Here is a 21,159-nt window from a genome sequence, read left to right as displayed (position 1 = left end):
GCTTCTGCTCTCCTGCCCATCAGTCCCTGGATGTGCACTCACAGAATCACAGAATCTCCTGAGCTGGGATGCACCCACAAGGGTCATCCAGCCCAGCCCCTGTCCCTGCCCAGACCCCCAACAATCCCACCCTGTCCATCCCTGGCAGCGCTGCCCAAAGGCTCCTGGAGCTCTGGCAGCCTCGGGGCCGTGCCCATTCCCTGGGGAGCCTGGGCAGTGCCAGCACCCTCTGGGGAAGAACCTTTTCCTAAAATCCTAAACCTCCCCTGGCACAGCTCCAGCTGTTCCTTCAGATCCTTTCCCTGGTCAGCAGAGAGAAGAGAGAACCCAGGGAGGCTTGTGGCTGGCAGGGACCCCATGCACTACCTGTACCCCAGACCTCCCTCAGCAAAAAGTGACACATTTCCTGCTGCTCCAAATCTCCTCAAGCACCTGTGCCCTGCTCTGAGCTCACCTCGTGCAGGGGCACTGCAGACTGTGGCTAGCAGATGTGACCCCACCCACTCAGGGAGAATGTCCCACTCAAGGAGATCCCATCCCCTGTGTCCCCTCACATCTCTGGCACCTGCACCTCTGCTCTGGCCCCTCCCGAGCTCAGCTGGGAGGGAGGGCACAGAGAGGCGGCTGCTTAAAGGTTACACGGAGGTGGTGACAGAGCCGCTTTGTTCAAATCATAAAAGAGTGTGCAAAAAAAGGAGAGGAATTCTCCCATAATAGACTTTTCACTCAGCGTGCACTGCTCATGATGCCCCCAAACAGACGGCTCTGCCAGCTCAGTGCCAGGCCTCTTAACCTCCTCCAGGTGCCCATGAATCCCTGACTGAGAAGCTGTAGAATGTGGCAGACACTGGTGAGTGGCAGAAGAGGAGCCTCTCAACGTGCAACAGCACCATCAAGGCCACAGTGGCACCAGGGAGCCACCAGAGTGGGGACAAGGACCCTGCCACAGCAGGGAGGGGGGCTGGCTCCAGCCATGGCATACAGGGCAGCAGAGGCCCTGGGGATGAGCCACACTGAGCACCAAGCAGGGAGAAACGCGGGAGGAGGAGGAACGGCCACCAGAAACCACAGCCAGAGGTGCTGAGCTCTTTTGGGTCACCTGGAGGGGAAGGCGAGATGCCCTCAGCAGAGGGCTGGACTGAGGTGCCAGGGGTGCCAGGAGTGCCACCTCACCTGTACTGGGTGACAGCAGGGTTGGCCTTGGCAGAGCAGTGGAACTTCACAGTGTTGTCCTCCAGCACCGGCTGCGGCTCCACGGACAGGTTCACCAGGGGTGGGTCTGCAAAGAGAGACAGGCCCATGAGCAACCCAGGACAGCTGAGGCATCCCCTGCCTGCTGCCCGCCAGCTTCTCAGGCTACAAAGAAAAATTTGGCTGTAAGGAAGCCTGGCAAAAGCACTGAGGCTCCTTGGTGCTGTGATATCACAGAATCCCAGAATGGCTTGGGTTGGAAGGACCTTAAAGATCACCCAGTTCCACCCCCTACCATGGGCAGGGACACCTTCCACTAGACCAAGTTCAAGTCCTGCCCAGCCTGGCCTTGAACACTTCCAGCTTCTCTGGACAACCTGTGCCAGGGCCTCATCACCCCCACAGGGGAGAATTTTTTTCTGAGATCTCATCTAACCCTGTCCTCTGGCAGTGGGAAGCCATTTTTCAGCTTAAAGCCATGTAAGGTTTGTCAGACAGGTTGATGCCATGAACGCTGCTCTTCTCTTGAGGGGCTTCAGCGAATAAGACAGGAAGAGGAGCCACAGACACCATTTGATGTAACATTTCACTTGGAAAATGTGACTGCTGGCTCTGATTCTCATTTAAGGACATAAACTCGCCTGCTTTGAGACACTCCAGTTTAATATCTCACTGTATAACAATGATTTTTTGTCTATTCTCTAACTTTAAAGTGGCATTTCTGCTCTTTCATCAGCCTAATCATCTCTGCCAAGGCCTTACTGGTGTCACAGCCTGCTCCAGTCTTCCAACTGCTCCTCAGTTTCTCTCCTCCTTTTCACATGAGAAGCATCTAAATGCTTTAGCAGCAAATAAAACTTAGGAAAGAACTGATAAAAGCAAGTAGGAAATGGGTGAAACATTCAGATGCAGAATAGCCAGAGTTTTAATTTTTCATGATGACTGAGGTCTTCAGATTTTGGTTTTAAGCATGGGATTATTTGAGGGCAAAAAGTAGAAAGAAAAGGCCTTGTGGGTTTTTTTTTGGTGCTTGAAGAGCAAGCTGTCCCATGGCAGAAGTACTTGGGGCTCATCAACCCAGCTGAGGGGCTCTCCTCCCCTTGAGGTGAGAGTCTGCTGCACATATGCAAAACCACATCCTAAACCAGGACATGTTACGTGTTCAGCTTTCCCTGCTGCCTCTCTCCTCTTCCAAGTGCTCCAGCAATGTCCTTCCCAGCTGGAAAACAGGGAAAGGCTGTAGGTGACAGGGCAGGGGGGCAGAGAAGATGCGTGGTACCCCCTGGGCCAGGGCACCTCCCTTGGCCCCAGGTGTGCTGGGGCATCCCGGAGCCCTGGGCTGGGTGTGGGGCCAGCACTGGACACAGGGCTCGAGTTCCTGTGGGGATGCTGTGGAGCCACGGCTCCAGCCAAGCCCAAGGAGTGTCCTTGGTTTTCCAGGGATGGAAGTTTCCCTGCTGGCCTCTCCCTCCAGCACAGCCAGGTCAGGTCCTGCTGGAGTGACCTGCTCAGTGCTTTGCTGGAGGCTGCGGGCTCCAGCTGGGCACACCGGTGTGGGAACTGCCTCCACAGCACGGCCGGGTTATTCCAGCCCTGCGAGGTGCCAGGTCAGCTCGGGGACAGCAGCGGAGGGTCGGAGGTGGCCTCGGCAGTGACCTTGGCTGGGCGGGAGGGGAGAAGGAAAGGCGGAGTCCCGGCAGCGCTCCAGAGCCTCCTTCTTCTCCACCCCGTGGTATTTACCCAGCCGGAGCCTGGCTTTGTTGTGAGCAAAGCCACCTGCCTTCCTGATGGGAAATTATGACGAGGAAATTATAGGTATTTTCAATTTACCCTAATTTCATTTTAAAATGTGCAATTCAAATGACAATAAAGATGGGCGCAGTTGGGAATATAAATGAGCTTCCCTGACACAGCAGCCCAGAGATGTATAGCGGGCTCCTAATTCATTCCCAGGCATCCTGACACTTCCCTATTGTTAGACAACAACAGCTAATCACCTTCCTTTGTTAAGTATGAATCACACTTCTCTTTAGTAGCTTCCCCATTGTTTGATGGGTTAGGAGCTGTGCCTACGATTTACAGAGAGGAACCTCTTTGTATTAAAATGAGCCCGTCTCCCTCCTGCACTCAAAATAATAAAAAAAAATAAAATTAAAAAGACAAAAAAAAAAAAAAAAAAGCAAAGGAAATGAATTAAAGTCTTTGATCTCGCCTTTCAGAAAGGGGATTGGGCTTTCGAGTATTGTGGGTGCTGCGGATAGCGTGGGTTGCGTGTGCCACTGTGTTTCGGGGCATTTTAAAGGGAAAAAAGACACAAATTGTAACTCATCAGGATGTAATTCCACTCAGTTACAATTATAATTCCTGCCTGGCTTCTTGTAATGAATTTGAATGATGGAATGAGATAGAGCCAGCCCACAGGTGGCAGGAGCAGAGGGTGTGAGTGCTCATGCGGGTGCTGTGTCGCACCAGGACTGGCACTGGGATGGGCACCGGGGTGAGCATCACTCCTCGGCAGCCCTGCAGCCTGGGAGGCACCTCGGCAAACCCCTCAGCTCCCACTGCTCCCCCTCAGCACCTCAGGAATGGCCGCAGGCTGAGCTCTGGGGGCGGCAGGCGCTGTGCTGGCACTTGCCCTGCCAGGTGCAGATCCCTCTCCGTGCTCCTCTGCCCTGTGGACAAGCCCTTCCCAACCTCTTCACTGGGGCTAAGGTGCCACTTCAGCCCTGGGCTTTCCACTCCCCAGTGGGAAGCACAAAAGGGAATCAAACACTGCAAAACTCCAAGGATAAACACAGCAGGAGACCCTCCAGCACAGCGATGTGCCCCTCATCACCCTCCACTTTCCTTCTCCTCCTCCCACCTCCTGTAAAAACATACAGATGCAGCCAAATCCCTTCTTGCTGTGACAAAAAAAGGTGTAAAAATGAGCAACTGCACATGTGTGTGCAGAGGCTTGGAGCAATGGCTTTGGATAAGCAATAACCCTGCTCCTCCCCATCCCGGCACGCTGGGTGTGCATTTCCATGGAGCCACTGGGCTCCTGCAGTATAAATAGTTTATGGCATATCAAACTATTAAACATGATTTTAATCCCACTTGTGATGTTCGACGCATAACTCACAGGAGGCTGACTTTGATGTGGCTGGTGGAACGGAAATCACATTGAACAGATGTTCCAGCTGGAGCCGCTTAGTGTTTCCATTACAGAGCCTGCACTGGGGTTTTTTCCAGCTCTTTCTGCCAACTCCCCTTTTTTATATATATTTGGGAGGGGAGGGTTTTATGACTCAGCTCTTTCATTGCTGCTCTCATGGTCAGGCATGAGATTGATGGGACCCCAATTTCAATTTTCCATCAACTGAAAGAGGATAATCTCTCCCACCATGTACACACCCTTCCTAGGGATAACCTCCATCCTGGTGTTTCTCTGCTGCCTGTAAGCATTGCTGATGTTCTTTTGAGTTGCAGAAGAAAATGAAAGAAAGCACTAGGAGTGATTTACCAGGCTGCTTCTTCCTGGGAAGGATTATTTTTGGTTCCCTGGGATTTTTTTGTAAGGCCACCTCTCAAACCACGCAGCTGGGTGATGTTTGCTATGGTGTGAGTTCAACCTGCACTGCTGGAGGTGGGGAGTGCAGGGTCCAGGGGGATGCTGCAGCTCATGCCAGCCTGGGAAGAGCTCCCCAGCCAGGGGAGCTGCTGCCTGCTTTTCATTATTCCTCCAGAAACCACTTCTTTCTCTCCCTGAGTGCTGCTTCTCTGCTAGATATTGGAAGAAGACCCACAAGCAGGACTTCCCAGAATAATTCCTTAGGGAAAAATAAGTGGTCCAGATATTTTTTGCTTAGGAAAAGCACCTTTAGCTCTTTGCAAAGTGAAAGCAGCTGGTTGTCTACTAGGCTGGGAGTGAGACCTCATGAGCTAAAGCAAGGTTAAAAGTTGCACTTGATGATCTTAGAGGTCTTTTCCAACATTAACGATTCCACGATTCTGTTACTGGATGCAGTTAGAGCAGGCTTTTGCATCCAGCTCAAAATCCATCCCACCTCAGCTTGGTTAATCCATCTTACTATTTTTCTATCCCATCACCCATCCAGCTTTGGAAAATTGATATCCTCATTAGCTACCATTAAGAACAACATACTTTTAATAGCTGGGTAGAATATTACTGTTATTATATTCACAGCATGGAGAATTTTAATAGCTCAGAGTGGAAATTGGTGCTCTTTATTGGGTTTTTCTCTTTCCCAAGCAGATTCCATGTGGCTCGGGGATTCAGCTCACGTCTCCAGCCCACACTGTACTGCCCTGGTGTAATGATGTCTCCGCTCCACGTTGTTTGTGTGAGTGTGTCTCCAGCTATTGTAGCTGTTTGCTGGCTGTGAAATAACCCAAGCTATTATCTCATTTTATCTGCCCAGTTCTGTCAGGACATGCAGCCAGCAACCCAAGAGCCTGGTAATCTTCCGGCAGCAAAAGCTGGAAGTCTTAAATGGTGAATTTTCTGCTGTGCTTGAGTTTGTTCAGTTGAGTTTGCCAGTTTTAATTGGTCTCTGGAAAGCAGCTGGCATGCTAATATTGAACATCCTGCTTTTGCAAGTCGTGGGTAAATACAGCTGCAGGAACTGGGTGTGTGAATGGAGCGTGGCTGGAAGGGGTTAGGAGGAACCCAAGAGCAATGGCTGCTGCAGAGGAGGAGGGAAGAGGCCTGTGAAATGTGAATTTTGGAAGAAGGCAGAATTTGCTCTGTGGATTTACAGTAAAGGGTGAATGGTAAAGCCCTGTACCCTGAGGTGGTGACTGGCTCTGGCTTTGTGTCATGGGAGGGGCACTGTCCTGATCAGGTGTCTCACAAAAAACATATCACTGAACTGCCTGTAAGTTTGGAAACACACAATTCTGCACTAGAAATCCTAACGGGACTTATCTCTGCTACTGGCCATGACCAGAGATGTTGCTTGCTCACCCAAACCCTCTGTAATCCCTCCCTGCTCCAAAGACCCCCGACGGCCTGGATCAGGGCACAGCTGGGCCACCCAGAGCATGGCAGCTGGTGCTGCTTTGCTCAGATCCATGGACATACAGGAAGCAGGATATCTCTGTAGTGTGGGTGTTCCTCAGGGAGCTCAGGGGTCATGAAATCTCCTGGCTGTGACTTCACTCTTGATACATCAGTAAATCCCAGTAAGGAGAAACCCCCCATGCTGCTCCTGCCTGGAGTCAGAGCGCTGCGGGCAGCCCTGGCTGGAGAGGGCAGACAGGACTGGGTGTCCCGGCAGCCAGAGGTGGCTCAGGCAGCTGTGTACTCACGCTGGATGTCAATGGTGACAGAGGTCTCCTTCCCGCTGGGAATGGCTTTGTTGGTGGCACGGCACACGATGCTCTCCCCGTTCTCGATGTCGGACGGGGCGATGAACAGGGTGCTCATGATGCTCTCCCTCTTGCCATCACGGAGGAGTGTCTGCCAGGGGGAAACAGGGATGAGGAAAGTGCTGGAAATGAATTTGTAGAAAACTCTCAAAGCCTGACAGAAGGCTCACACAGTGTGCATCTGTATGTAAACCTTGAGATAAGACATGCTGACTTAGAAATGCCATGGAGCAGGACAGACATTGTTGAGAGAGAAATGGAACTAGAAACAAGTTTTAAAGGTGGCCTTACAAATAAGACTGGATACTTTGGAGAAATAGAGCTATGAAAGATGCGTTGTAGTAGGACCCACAAGGGGTAATTTTAGATGTTTGGCTTTAAGGCATGGTGTGGCAAATCTGATAGGCCAAGAAACACTTATAGTGTATTGTAATTAGGAGATAGTTGGCTTCTGATTGTGATGGCATAAATTATAATATCTGTGTTACGGAGGCTCCTGCCTTCCTCAGCAGACACCTGGCTGTTCAAACCAAGACAGGTGGTTACCAGCTCTGCCTGCTCAGCCTTGGCACTGTGCTTCTTCCCTGGATTTATCTGACTTCAGTGTGGTGCCCTGCTGTACCTCTTTTGGGAGCACAGGAGCCTGGGAGTGCTTCCTTACCATCCCCTAATCCTCCTGCATGTTCTTACAGGAGGTCACGTCACCCCGTAACCCTGACTTTGATAAGCTGAGCCCTCAGAGCTCTCAAGATGTTGTGTGATTTTCAGTCTTTTAATCATTCTCCAACCTCTGACCTCTCTCTAGTTTATCCACAGTGGATTTTGGACCCTGCCAGGCAGTTTTTCCTTCTAAGTCTGTATCCTTCAAGTTTGTTCCTCACAGTGTAAGACAGGACTTTACTGGGAGATACACAGATGTCAGCAGGATGTGTGCATGTGGCACTTGGGGATGTGGTTTAGTGGTGGCCTTGGCAGTGCTGGGGGAGTGGTTGGACTTGATTTTGGAGGGCTTTTCTGACCTAAATGATTCTTTGATTCCAAGACTAATGCTTTCCCTGGGTCATCATGGCACAGCCTTCATGCACACAGGTTTGTGCCTCTCAGACACATGAGACAAGGGATTATGCTGAGAAATTGTCACCACTATTAGCCCAGAATCCCAGAGTCATGAGGGTTGGAAAAGCCCTCTGAGACTGAGTCCATCCATTTACCCAGCACTGACAGCACTGACCCACTAAACCACGTCCCTCTCCACCACATCCACAGGTTTTTGGAACACTTCCAGGGATGGGGAATCCACCACCATGCTGAGAGCCCGTTCCAATGGCTGAATACGTTTTCAGTAAAGAAATTTTCTCAATATCCCATCTAAACATCCCCTGGCACAATTTGAGTCCATTTCCTCTCCTCCTGTCCCTGCTCCCTGGGAGCTGAGCCTGACTCCTCCCCTGGCTCCCTCCCCTCCCAGGGAGCTGGGGAGAGCAAGAAGATTCCCCTGAGCCTCTTCTTCTCCAGGCTGAGCCCCCACAGCTCCCTCAGGCACTCCTGGTCCTCCAGCCTCTTCCCCAGCTCCTTTCCCACCTCTGGACACAAATGCAGGATGCTGCCCTGTCCTTGCTTTACTGTCACCCTCTGTGCTCTTCCCTTGGGGAGCAAGACCCCACTTTTGGTGCTGGGGTGGAGGTGAACCCTAAGTCTGTGCAGAATTTCACCTATTTGAGGTTAACCTCCAAATCCTGCAGGATCTTGTAATGTTCCCTGTCCCGTTCAGTAGGGCTCAGGGGGATTTCAGTCAGCTGTGGCTGTTCTGTGCTGCCTGGCTGGGATTGCAGGGGGCTGTACATGGATCATTTGGTGGACTGGAAATTCAGAGTAACAGCGAAATTATCAGTGTGAATGGTTTCAGGCAGTCAGTAACCCAAACAGGACTTCTTTTTTGGTTGGCTAGAATATATGGATCAAAGGAAAGCTGGGTTGGGTTTCAGTTCTCTTGAAAAAGCAGAAAGAGACAAATTGATGAACTATTTTAAATGGAGCTTCAAAAGGGAAATGTTTCTAAGACCCCAAAAAATCCAAACTTCCCACTCAAAAAATGTCTAAAATTGTCTGCTAGTTTTCTAAAGGCTGACTTTCTTTTTTAATGTGGAAGGGTCTCATGGAAACCTTCAGGAAGTCAGGAAAAAATGAGGTTCAGCTTCAGAAACAGAGGTTTTCTGACTCCAGGAGGAGGGAAGGATGCCTCCCCCCATGCAGAACAGGGGTCCTCTCCCAGCCCATTCCTGCCAACTGCTTAAAATGCCATGGAGATCTCTGTGCTGTGGGAGATGGATCTGCAGCCTGGAAAACTCTGCTTTGGAAGGGTGTTTTGTCAGAAATATTTTAAAGATGGGCATTCCTCCTTCTCTGCTCCCCACTGCTTGTGGGTCTGCAAGGGAGAGGGCTCAAAATTTGACACCCCTGGAAGGGAAATCTGGGGGCGAGGGGGATAAGCTGTGAACAACTGCACATCAACAGCCTGGATTTTAATTAATTCCACTCGATTTGAGAGAGGGAGAGAGAGAGAGGGGTCAGTTCTCCCTGGCTCTAATTAGTGCTGCCTCTCGCATGGCCGGCAGGGAGATGGGGCACGTTCCCCCTGCTCACCCCTGGTTGCAGGGAAGCAGCTCAGCTCCAGCAAGGAAGAGGAGGAGAGGGAGGAGGCATGGAGGGTGTTCTGCCTCCTCTGCTCTCCCCAGCAAATCAGGATATTGCTGGAATGAGGCTGGATGGATGCTGTACAGTGGCAGCAGAGGATGAAATGTTTATTAAAGATCTTTGGGAGCTTGAGCAATGGTTCTGACTGCCCACTTTGAAGTTTTGGCTGCAAACTGACCCATTTTAGGTTTCAAATTTTGCTGTTTAGAAAATTTCATTAAAACTGTCAAGTGTTACTGAATCTTTCACACTCACCAGCCATCAGGAGCCCATAAGCAGGAGAACACTTGGGGTCCCATTCCCAGTGTGCTGCTGATTGCTCTTTGATTATTTCCTTCATGACCCAATAAAGATTTTCTGTCTAAATTAAAAAATGCCAAGAACCCGGACAATTTTTCATGGAAAACTGCAGTTAGAGGAGGGGACAGATCTCACTGCAACCATCCCTTTGATCCAGAGCTCTTGCTGCAGAGCCAGAACCAGGGCTGGGTCAGTGCTGCTGTACAGAACATTAACACCACACCCAGGTGGGATTAACAGGGGAGAAGTGGCCACACCAGGTGAATACAAGCTGTGAGAAGGTACAAAAAGCCAAATTCAGAGCAGAGCCCATTTTGGTGACAGTATGTGGCTTCTCACTTGCATCCTGCTGACTGTTTTCCTCCAGGCTCCCCAGTGGGGATGCAGGGTGAGTCTGAGCTCTGCAGAGGGTGCTGCCCCAAATATTTTGGGGTTGTGTGAAGTGCCAGGCCTGGTAGCCCTTTCATGAGCACAGGCCTTGTCCCAGCCCCATCCTGCCTCACCTTGGAATAGGTGGCTCCATTGATGACTTCTCCCCTCCTCATCCAGATGATGGAGGCTGCTGGCTTGGCGTTATCTGCGTGGCAGGTCAGGTTCAGGGGGTCTCCTGCTCTCAGGCTGATGATGGGCCCCCCCAAAATGACAGGGTCATCTGGAGGAACTGCAACAAAACAGCACAGAGCAGACAATGTCATTAGAAGCATGAACCCCACCTTCCTGGAGTCATCTGTGGGGGCTGAGCTGCCAGGGCTGGCCTGTGACCTCTCGGACTCTGCAGATGGTTTGGGATGGCCATGGCAGTGCTACCTCCTGTCCCCAAGTGAGAGCCACCTGCCTTCTGCTGCTCTGTGCCCCAGATTTGACCTCCAGCAGCAGCAGCCTCTGAAGGGCCTTGGGCCAGGTGGCTGCAAGCTTTGCAGGAATATGAGGGATCAGGTCTGTGGCAGATAAATCCACCGAGGGCTACTAAATCCTCAAAGCCCTGGATGTCCCTGAGCTGCAAACTCTGGGAGGATGGTGAATATTGAAAGCAATATCCCTGCTTGAAATATGCCTGTTTCCTGTGTCTGCTCCTCTCTTCCTCCCTGGGGATCTGTGACTGGCTGCTGCTGGACACAGGTACAGGGCTTGGAGAGGATGGGTGTGACCCCTGCTCTGGCTGCAAAGGGGGAGGGAGGTGAGGCTGCTTTGGGGTGGAAGGGCAGGGGAAGTTGGATTTGGACCTGTAGGACTGAGGGTGGAATAACCTCTGGGCATCAGGAGTGTCACCTCCAGGTGCCTGCCTGCCTTTCAGGAGGGCTCCCTTGGCAGCCCTCTGTCCCAGAGGGACCACGGAGGAATGGGGCACTCCCTGCTCTCTTTGATGTCCCTCTCACTCCCACAAGCAGGTTGTGGTCCTGCCACAGAGAGGCTTCTCAGCACCTCCCTCTGGGAATGCAGATCTAAACGGGGGAACAGAGACATTTAAGACCTCAGTGTTCCTTTGAAGGCACCTGAGAGCCCGTGGGAGGCTGCAGCTCCAGGCTCTGCTGGTATCTCACAGCCCTGGGCATCTCTGCTGGAAATGAAACCAGAGACAGGGACAGGTGGAAACAGGGAAGCACAGGAGGGACACCTGAGTGTGGTCTTCTCTTTTGGGACCAGCTCTTGAACCTGGCACCCCAGAATGCTAAGAGATGGGAAATCCAGCTGGAGAGGAGGGGCTGCTCTTTAATCCTGAAGGGAGGAGCTGTTATCTCTGCTACCCTGAGGGTCTGCTCCATCCAGGATCTGTGCTGGAGATGGAGCTTTGTCCAGCTCCTCATGGAATCAGGGCATTGGAAAAGACATTTAAGATCAAGTCCAACCATTTCCCCATCACTGCCAAGCCCACCACTAAACCATGTCCCCAAGTGCCACATCCACATGGCTTTTAAATCCTCTCAGGGATGAGGACTCCAGCCTGTTCCAGAGGTGAACCAGAAAAAGTTTGGCCTTACTGACCACTGGTGGGTGTTTCATCAAGGGATAAAAAGTTCCTGACTAAGTAAGACAAGTGCACTTTCATTTCTGCTCTGTGAGAGACCCGAGCTCAGCCCTCCTTCTCCCTGGCTCTTTAACAGCATCCCCAATCCCATGGGCGCCTCACGTCATTCCAGGGAAAAGCAGGGAACCTCCTTGTTGCTGAAAGCTGCTGGCAACCCCCTCCCTGAGAGCCCTTCCAGCCCAAAGCACTGCCCAAAGGCACTGAGCTCTTCCCAACCATCACCCTTGGGAAAACAAATGCTGCTCTTGCCACAGACAGATGTGTTGGGGCACATCTGTCCTGGGGCCCGTGTGGGGCTGGGAGACCAGCAGGAATGTGAAGGACATGTGAAAGGCATTCTCAAGAATTGGGAAATTGCTCCTTCACACCCTGCTCAGAAGTGGGTGGCAGAACCCTCCAACTCTCATCATCTCCAGAGGGGGTGCAGTTGTGTGAAATCCAACGATTTTCTGCCAAAGTGGAGCTGGTTTTGTTTCAAGTCAGTGCTGCTCCCCCTCAGAACCAAAGCTGGCCTAAGCCCCCTCTGATATCCCCAAGCCTGGCTTTGCTCCTGAGCTGCCCCTGCGTTGTGGCTGGCTGAGGAGGATCTAAAATCTCCAGTGCCGGGCTGGGGTGGGAACTGGGAAGGGATTATGGTCCCTGACAATCCAGAGGCGGCTGCCTGCCCCAGGCCGGGATTTGCAGATGTGCTGCGGGCACACCCTGCTGCGCACACGCGGCTGCCAAGTGCTTGGAGTAATGGGATTTTTCAGCTCAGTGGGTGGAACCCAAGGACCGGGGAAAAAGCTTTCTACACGGATCCAAAATGTTTTTTTTTTTGTTTTTTTTTTTTTTTTTTCCTCAGGCTAAAAGAGTGGAACAAGAAAGTGAAAATCTGTGGTTTGGGTTAGTTGGAATGGCTGTCACTGAGATGTGAAAATGGGAACAATTTTGCTCTGTTCTGATGTTATTTAACTATAAAGGAAGTATGAATTTTAATTTTTAAGATTTATTTATTTTATTTCATTGGATGAGTTTATGCTGTTTAAAACAAAATCTGGCATTTTTCAGTAGTTTTTTCTCCCCTCACTGAATCCATTAATTGAATTTGACCTCTGCTTGTAAAAAATACTGAAAATTCATCTTGTAGAGTGGGAAAAAAACAACCCAAAAATCTTTCTCTGAAGACCATCTTGGAATTTAATGAAGGAACTTTTATGGTGGGATGCTTGACATTCCTGACTTTTTTTTCCTGGCATTTCCTGCAGCAACATCTCCCCTGCAAAGCAATCTAGCGTGTCCATTAGGGGATATTATGGGACAGGGGAGAACATAATGCAAACAAACATAGAATCACTTGTCTGGCCTGTGCCAGAAATCCTCAGTTTTTAGTTTCGCTCCTGTTTCTCCTTATGGGATCAGCAGCCAGCCTTGAGGAGCTGCTTATGGCAATGAGGAGAGGATGGGTTCTGGCTATCTCTTCCCAAGTAAATGGCTTTCACCACCCAGTCCTCCAGGTAGCCATGAATTATTGATGTCTCCCGGCTCCCTAACAGGGAATTTGCTTGGGGTGGAGGGTTGATGAAGAGGAATCAGTGATGTCTCTCTAACTTCTGCAATATGAAGGATGGAGGTATTCTTTCCCCACCCCTACTCCAGCCTGGAGAGGAGGCAGAGGAGGAGGAGGAGGAGAAGAATGAAAAGATGAAAAGGGGAGAAGAAGAAAGGAGGGAAAGCAAGAAGCCGTGATCCATTATTCATCCACTGTGCTCCCAGGATTGGTTGTTATTATGAGGCACCACTACAGAATCTGGTCTCCTAATTTTTAATCACGTAGCTATGGAAGCACTAGCCTTCCTGATTAAACCAGGGATATAAATAGGAAGAGTTGTTTGGGGTTGCAGGGGGGGTTATTCCTGACAGCAAAGCAAATGAAGTTAACCTGCTCATGCCCAGGAAGATTGAAATGATGGAGAAGGGACCCAGGACAGCTCAAGCCCACAGGAGCAGAAAGCTGGATGGAAAGGACCTCAAGGTGCACCAGGAGAGGTGTAGTTGGGATATTAGGGAAAAATCCTTCACTGAAAGGATGGTCAAGTGGGAACAGGCTGCCCAAGGCAGTGCTGGAGTCCCCATCCCTGGATGTGGCACTTGGGGACGTGGTTAGTGGTGAACATGGTGGCAGTGCTGGGGGGACTCGATGGGCTTACAGGGCTTTTCCAACCTGAATGATTCCATGTCCCCATAAATTGTCCCCAAATGGACATGAGAGTGAGACCTTCTGGGGTGGAGGTGAATCACCCCAGCAGAAGGAGTCCTGTTCCTCACATTGCCCTAAAGACCTCAGCTGGACACTTGTCTCTCTCTTCACTGCAGAAAAAACTTTCCAAAGAAATGCTGACAAACTTTTCCCTGCCAAACCTCTCATTTTCTGTCAAAATACAGGATTTGCTGAATATTTTTAAACCAGTCTTGGACAGGCTTCAATCTATTCTCCATAGCTCTGGGCTGCCTGGATGAGAGGGGACAGCTTGGGGTCTCTGCCCTATGGAAAAGTGCACTTACAGCACATCATCACAAAGAAACACAACTAAATGATGGTGCTCTTGCTGCATTCATCAGCTTTTAAAATTACTTGTTAGAGGCTTTCCTGCACACTGTCCTATCCTGCACAACTTGGTTAATTAGTGACCCCCACAGAATTCTTCTGCTGGGCTGAGACCCCAGGCTAACGCTGCCTTTAGGAATGACCTGGATGTCTTTAAATGCTCCCAGCAGCTGGACAAGGATGTGGCAAGCAAACAGAGCCTCAGTCATTAGCAATAGTTGCTGAGATAACAGGATCCTCCAGCAGCCAGGTCCTGGAAGTGCAGGAAGCAAAAAGCCCTGCAGCCAGCAGTACATTTTCCCTAATTAAGGCTGTTTTGCTGTCTTGTTGTGCCTGGTACCTTACTGCTGCTGGGTTTGTGTAACCACCCCTCTTCTTGGGGCCAAGCTCTCCTTCAGTGTTAAGTGATTCAACCCCAACACCTTCTGGTGGCAAGGGTCACCCAGCTGCTGGGCTGGAGAGGCAGACACAGCAGCCCCTGAGGGCTGCCCTGAGCCAAATATCTGCCAGGAGTGTTCAGCTGGTGTTAGACTCAGCACAAGATCCCCTGTGGAATGAGATCCCTTGGATAAGGTCTTGCTGATGCATTGCTCATCTTCATGAGCTCTGGGCCCAGCTCATGTGGGAGTTAAACAAATAACAGTGACCAGAGGAAGCTCCTGGTGATCACCATGTGCCATGAACCACTGGAAGGATCTTCCTGGCCCCAAAGGTGAGAGAACAAGTGTAAATAATTTAGGCTTGTTTATCCTGGAGAGGAAAAGGTTCTGGGGAGACCTGAGAGCCATTTCCAGGGCCTGAAGGGGCTCCAGGAGAGCTGGAGAGGGACGCCCCTGGATCCCTGGCAGTGCCCAAGGCCAGGCTGGATGGGGCTGGGAGCAGCCTGGGACAGGGGAAGGTGTCCCTGCCATGGTAGGGGGTGGAACTGGATGGGCTTTAGGGTCCCTTCCAAACCTATTCTGTGATTCTGTGATGAATCAAGAGTATCCCCAGCCTCCCCAGTGGGGACAGCTGCCTCCCAATGAGCACTCAGTGAGAACACAAGGCCCTGTGGGGATGAAAAAGCCAGGCTGAGCGCAGGTCCCTTTGCTGCTGTGTTTTGACCCTGCAGGAAGGGAAGCCCCAGAGATCCAGCTGGCTCAGCTGAGCACCTCGTGCAGCAAGGGGGGATGTGGGAGCTTTGCTCTGCACTGCCAAGTGTTTGTGCATTCTGACACGGCCTTGCAGCTTGTCAGGGAAGCATGTTCAGCTCTTGTAGACAAGCCAGGCTTATGAGGCATCACAGAGCAGTTGCTGGGCCTGACCGGATTTGGCGCTGCCCTGACCTGCAAGAGCCGCTTGCCCTTGGGGAGGGTTTGGAATACAAACCCTGCAAACAGAGTTTGCCTTTGCAAATCCCATCTCTGCTCCATGCTGGGGCTTTGGGAGTGCAGGTTTGCTGGCTGGCAAGGCACTGGTGAAAGATGCAGGATTCAACCTGCAGCCTCTGGAAAATCCTTCCCTGGAAGACTGTGATCCTCTGATCTAGTGGAAGGTGTCTCTGCCTGTGGCAGGAGGGTTGGACCAGACAGCCCTCCAACCCCAAAAATTCTGTGTCTCTATTATTCTGTCCTGGTCCAAAAGGTGGTCAATGTATCAAGACTTTGGAGCTGTGACTTTGGCAGTAAGCTCTTGCTAATGATATTCAGCAGAATGAAGAGTTAATTGGCTGTGGTATCATTTCTGTGCATCATTTGGGATCAGAGCATCCTCTTCTCTGCTTGAGAGCTGCAGGGAGCTGCCTTCTCTTCCCAGACAGTATCTGCTTTCCCCACCAGCCTTGGGGGCATTTTGGAGCTTTAGTGGTGTTGCTCTGCACGATGCTTTTGAGATTCTGGGGTGTTTTGGCCACACTCATGGATGCAGAACTCCCTGGAGCTGATCAAAGGAAAAGAGCAGCTCCCCTGCCAGGAGAAATCGGCAGAGGTTGGGCTGTTTAATTGGCAAAATGAAGGCTGGGAGGCTTCACTGGCATGAGTTACAGTGAAAGAACCAAAAGTAGGTTGGGAGAAGACAAAGGAAAAAGCAGGAAAATTTGGGTGCTGGGGGAGAAAGAAGGTTCTCTGTTCCATCAAGTGTCTAGGAAAGCTTTCCAGGGGGGGGAAAAGGGGCTAGAACACAAAACTGCTTTTAGGATGAAGCTTGCTACACGGGATAAGAGAATCCCCTTACAGGGATTGTGTTTCTGGCAGAGTTTTCCAGCAGACTGCTCAGGGTCTCGCTGTATTATCAACCCTGAAGGCTGCAAATTGTGAGGGCCTAAACCACTGCAGAGCAGCTTACAGCTCCAGGAGTGTTTAGCTTTCCGTTTATCAGGACTTTACACATTTAGGATTCAGATTTCCAGCAGTTCTTCAGAGCTAGGAAGGATATAAACAGACTCTTAGGTTTTGTCCAACACTTGAAAGGCAGGGATTTTGCTGTCTGAGCATTGCCATGGGCTGGGCTTCTCAGGGCAGCACCAAGTGGGGACTTGGGGCAGGACTGTGGGGCTCAGTGACCAAAGATCTGCAGGAAACCTAGCCCTGGATGCTGACTGCATCCTCCCCTCCACTGTCCTCATCTGTTCTACCTCTCCCCTTCCTGATGCAATTAGGATTTCAATCCTTTTGCTGTGGCAGGTAAGGAAAAACAAACCACACAGAGTGAGTGGTCAGAGTTTAAATGGGGTCAGCAAGGGGCTCAGAGTCCTTCCTGACTCCAGAGTGGAATATTCCCCCTTCAAGTATGACTGAGCAGATCTTCCTTGGCATCCTACATCTGAAACCTGGAGACCAATCCTGTCTGCAGCTGCTCCGCAGGAGGAGGCTCCACTCTCATCCTTGTCTTTCCATGCTGGGCTCACTCCCAGCAGTGTGGGCAGCAGGATGGGTGAGGGGATCCTGCCCTTCTGCTCTGCCCTTGTGAGCCCCATCCACAGAGCTGAGCAGTGCCCAAGGCCAGGCTGGATGGGGCTGGGAGCAGCCTGGGACAGTGGAAGGTGTCCCTGTCATGGCAGGGGTGGCACTGGATGAGCTTTAAGTTCCCTTCCAAGCTAAACCATTCCATGCCTCTGTGATTGTTTAAACAATCCCTGGAGCTGTCTGCACCTTCCCTACACACGACAGGCTGAAAACAGCCCAGCCTGTGCTGTCCATGGCCAATTTACAGAGGCCACACTACTCTGGGATGAGCTCTGGCGTTGTTTCCAAGCATCCAGCCCCCTCTGTGTGCTGCCAGCCCCTGGCCCTGCTGAGATTGGCATGGCATGGAAGGCTGGTGTTTTGTGGGTGCCTTTCTGCATCCATCCCATGCCAAGCCCTGGCAGGGTCACCCACCCTGGGCTGGGTGGCAGTGGGATGGGATTCTTGCTCTGTGCAATACAGAGCTGTCCCCTAGTCCTTGCTCGGTCAGGGGTGGATGGGAAAAGGAGGATGTCGTGTTTACAGGTTCCCTGTTGTCCCTGCTGTGTCCTGGCACATCTTTCCCAGGTTCATTCCTCCCTCCTGCCCATGGAAGCTGAGCCTGGAGAGCCTGAAAAATGCTGGGCAGCTCCTGATGCTCCAGAACTGCTGCCAGGAGAGGGAGAGGAAAGAGATGCAGGCAAACAGCACAGCCTGGGGAAAACACACTAAAAAATAAATCAAAAGAAACAAGGGGAGCCAGGGAGAAAAATAGTGATGAAAGTTTAAATAGTGCATCTCTCTCTCAGTCCTATTTGTCTTGTGGCACTTCAGTGTGTGTGTGTAAGCAGGAGGGGCCGGGGGCCTGCCAGGAATGCTGCCTCCTCTCCATCCCAAGCACCCACCTGTGTCCCTGCTTTCCCAGCTGAGCCTCATTCATGGACCCTCCTCACATTAAGGAGCTCATGAGAAACAAACCATTAATATTTCCTGAAATTCTCCTCCCCTGTTTTTTCCCCCTATTTTCTCCTGATGATTTGTCTCTTTTTTCATCCAACCACTGAAAGTCTCACATGTTCCACATTTCTAGGGTCAGCAGCATGGATTTCTCCAGTGGAACAGTGTCTTGCTGGAGAATGCAGATGCCTAAAATTCAGAAATGATTCCTAGAGACGGTTTCATCTCACTGTAGCAAAGCACAGCTCTGCTTTCCCACTCACTGCACAGGAGGGGCTGATTTTCCTCCATCTAAGCCCTCTCCAGGTCATTTTGAAGAATATCACTGGAATACTCTGCTTTTTCATGCTGAGGAGGGGTTTGCTCCCAGATTCTTGGCTAGAGAGTGTTTTAAATATTCAGTTTTCACAATGGATTGGAATTAAAGCAAATGTCAGAGTTCTGAAATCCTTTGTGAGAGCTGGCTCTGGGCAGGATCCATTTTAGAGAGCACACAAGCAGATCTGACATGGGATAAGTGAGCATTTGTATTCCAGTGAAAAGCCTTCTATGCAAGGAGAAAGAAGTTCTGGCAGCCCCTTTCCACACTTCAACAAAGATCCAGATGCAGTGCAGGCAGGTAGCTGGCCAGGTATGGATTGTTTACGTGGAATGTTCACTCTGCAAAGAGTAAAAAACTTAAAATTTTCTCTCCCAGCTGAAAGGGCAACACAATGCCAAAGAATACATTGCATTTGCCAGGTCCTCGTTCGATTCTCCCCAACAAGGCAGTGTTTGGGGGTGGATCCTGTCAACAGCTACTGCCAAGCCCTGACTCAGGGCAGGGGGATTTGGAGGGAGCTGTTTTGCTTTGCTGTGTCTGCCCTGCCTGTAAACTGAAGATTGTTGCCCACAACTGAGAGAGGTGGGTCCGTGATCCAGGACAACCATGATTAATGGCTCCAATTCTACCTGTCAGGATGGTGGAAAGTCAGGGTAAAGCTTCCCAGACGTGTCAGCAGGGATGGGAGAGGAGTGGAGGAAAAATTACCTGCCCACCTGGCCTTGTTACCACTGATGTAATCAAATTTACTGATAAGAGCCCCTGTCACACACAGGATCCCTGTGCTGGGGATGCCCCTCCCCAGCACAGGCAGCTGAATATAAAATCATGGAATCATGGAACAGTTTGAGCTGAAAAGGACCTTAAAGCTCATTTTGTTCCACCCCCTGCCATGGCAGGGACACCTTCCACTGTCCCAGGGTGCTCCAAGCCCTGTCCAGCCTGGCTTTCAACACTGCCAGAGATCCAGGGGCAGCCACAGCTTCTCTGGGCACAGGGGAAACTGAGGCACAGATAGACCAGGTGTTCTGAATCCCAGGTTTTCCCAGCTGGAATATCTCTTCATCTCTGCTCTTGTGCAGGCCTCCTGCTCTGCCCAGCTGCCCTGCACCAAGACCTGTGGCAGTCCCATGCAAACCACACCCCTCCCATCCACTGGAGGCATGGCAGGGGACTCTTCATCTCTGCTCTTGTGCAGGCCTCCTGCTCTGCCCAGCACCAAGACCTTTTCTAGTCCCGTGCAAAACCCCCACCTGCACTGGAGGGACAGCAGGGGGCTGTGGTTTGGGTGTCCCAAATTTTTGGGATCTTCTGTGAGAAAAGGAGGCTCAGGGGGAACAACTCCCTGACAGGAGAGGGGAACCAGGTGAAGGTCTGGCTCTTCTCCCAGGGAACAACAGACAGGACAAGAGGAATCAGCCTCAGACTGCATGAGGAGAGGGTCAGGCTGGACATCAGGAGGAATTTCTCCATGGAAAGGTGATCAGGCCTTGGCAGGGGCTGCCCAGGGTGGTTGGAGTCCCCACATCGGGAGGTGTGCCAGGAACAACTGGATGTGGCACTCAGTGCTCTGGGCTTGGATTGGTCACAGGTCGGACTTGGTGGTCTGGGAGGTCTTTTCCAGCCACAATGGTTCTGGAACCCTCCAAATGAATCTGGGACTCCACAGAGGCTGCAGCATCCTCACTGATCCTGCACTGGGTGATGGTTAGGGATGCTGAAACTAAAGAGCACAGTCCTGGGTCAATCTTCTTTGGAGGCAGCAGGGACCTGGTGGATCCAGGAGCCCCTGGGAATCAGGGAAGAGCACAGGAGATTGCAGAGATGTTCCAAGCACATCTCACTTTGCTGTAGCTAAAAACCACCCTCCTACAAAGAGAAACACAAAGCTGAAGGAAAAGGCTGAGCCATACCCTGGCTCGCCTCAGCTGCAGGACATGCCTGAACCTTCTCCTGGGAGGGGGATCAGCAGGAACATCATTATCTCCCCAATGTAGGCCAGCACCCCTGCCTTCTCCTCCCCCTGCACGCAGCTCCCGGGTGCAGACTGACAGATCAGAGAACGCAGGCGAAAAACTGAATTCATTATTTTTCCCATATGTCAGATAGTTTCAAATTGTTAAAAAAAAAAAAAAAAAAAAAAAAAAAGAGAGAGAAAGAAAAAAAAAAAAGAGGGGCATTATTACTGTTCATTAAAAATAGGAAAAAAATGAAAACAGGAGCAAAACCCTGAGCTGGTCCCCTTCTAGTGAGAGCTGCTCTTAGATCCCCTCTCTTGCAGAATGGGGGGAGAACTCCTGCCTGTCTCCTCCCAGGAGGTGCCATGGAAATTCAGTGATTCACAGCAGGGTGACATGGGAGACTGGGACCCGGTCGTTAAGGTTTGGGGCTTGATTATCTGCATCTGTTTTGAGGCTGCACGTGCCTTGAGCTCATTAGCCAACACCTCTTCTGTTAATTAGCTGTGGTATTTACTATCCTAATAGCACCTTCCAGGCCCAGGAGCCTGAGCACAGCTGAATCCTGCATTTCCCTTGGGATGGGCCTGAGAGGGAGCTGGAAAGGTCCAAGAGCAAGGCAGGCACCACCTCCCACTGTGCAGCAGCAGGAGACCTCCCTGTCTCAGCCTGCATCCAGGGTCCCAGGGATGGGCACAGCCCTTCCCAACGCCCTGCAGGCTGAGGAGAGCGAGGGGAGGTTTGTATTTTGAGCCTTGCTACATCCCTAGCCTCAGCCCCGGGCTCCTGTCTGGTGCTCAGGGACAAGGAGACAGAACGAGATTGAGTTT

General features: G+C 51.2%; 1 protein-coding gene across 1 annotated transcript in view; it reads right to left on the bottom strand.

Annotated features, from left to right (window-relative positions):
- KIRREL3 (kirre like nephrin family adhesion molecule 3) overlaps positions 1-21,159 on the bottom strand; it is a 133,192-nt gene that overhangs the window by 46,399 nt on the left and 65,634 nt on the right. Inside the window, exons 5-7 of the mRNA XM_041480553.1 lie at positions 10,062-10,219; positions 6,505-6,655; positions 1,174-1,279 (exon numbers count right to left, since the gene is read on the bottom strand). Coding sequence (XP_041336487.1) covers positions 1,174-1,279; positions 6,505-6,655; positions 10,062-10,219 — 415 coding nt within the window. The remainder of the gene's footprint in view (positions 1-1,173; positions 1,280-6,504; positions 6,656-10,061; positions 10,220-21,159) is intronic.

The sequence above is a fragment of the Pyrgilauda ruficollis genome, unplaced genomic scaffold (assembly GCF_017590135.1).
Source record: "Pyrgilauda ruficollis isolate IOZ18807 unplaced genomic scaffold, ASM1759013v1 scaffold52, whole genome shotgun sequence".
Classification (NCBI taxonomy): Eukaryota; Metazoa; Chordata; class Aves; order Passeriformes; family Passeridae; genus Pyrgilauda; species Pyrgilauda ruficollis.
Note: the sequence above shows the minus strand (reverse complement) of the source record. Positions and strands in the feature narration are given on the sequence as shown.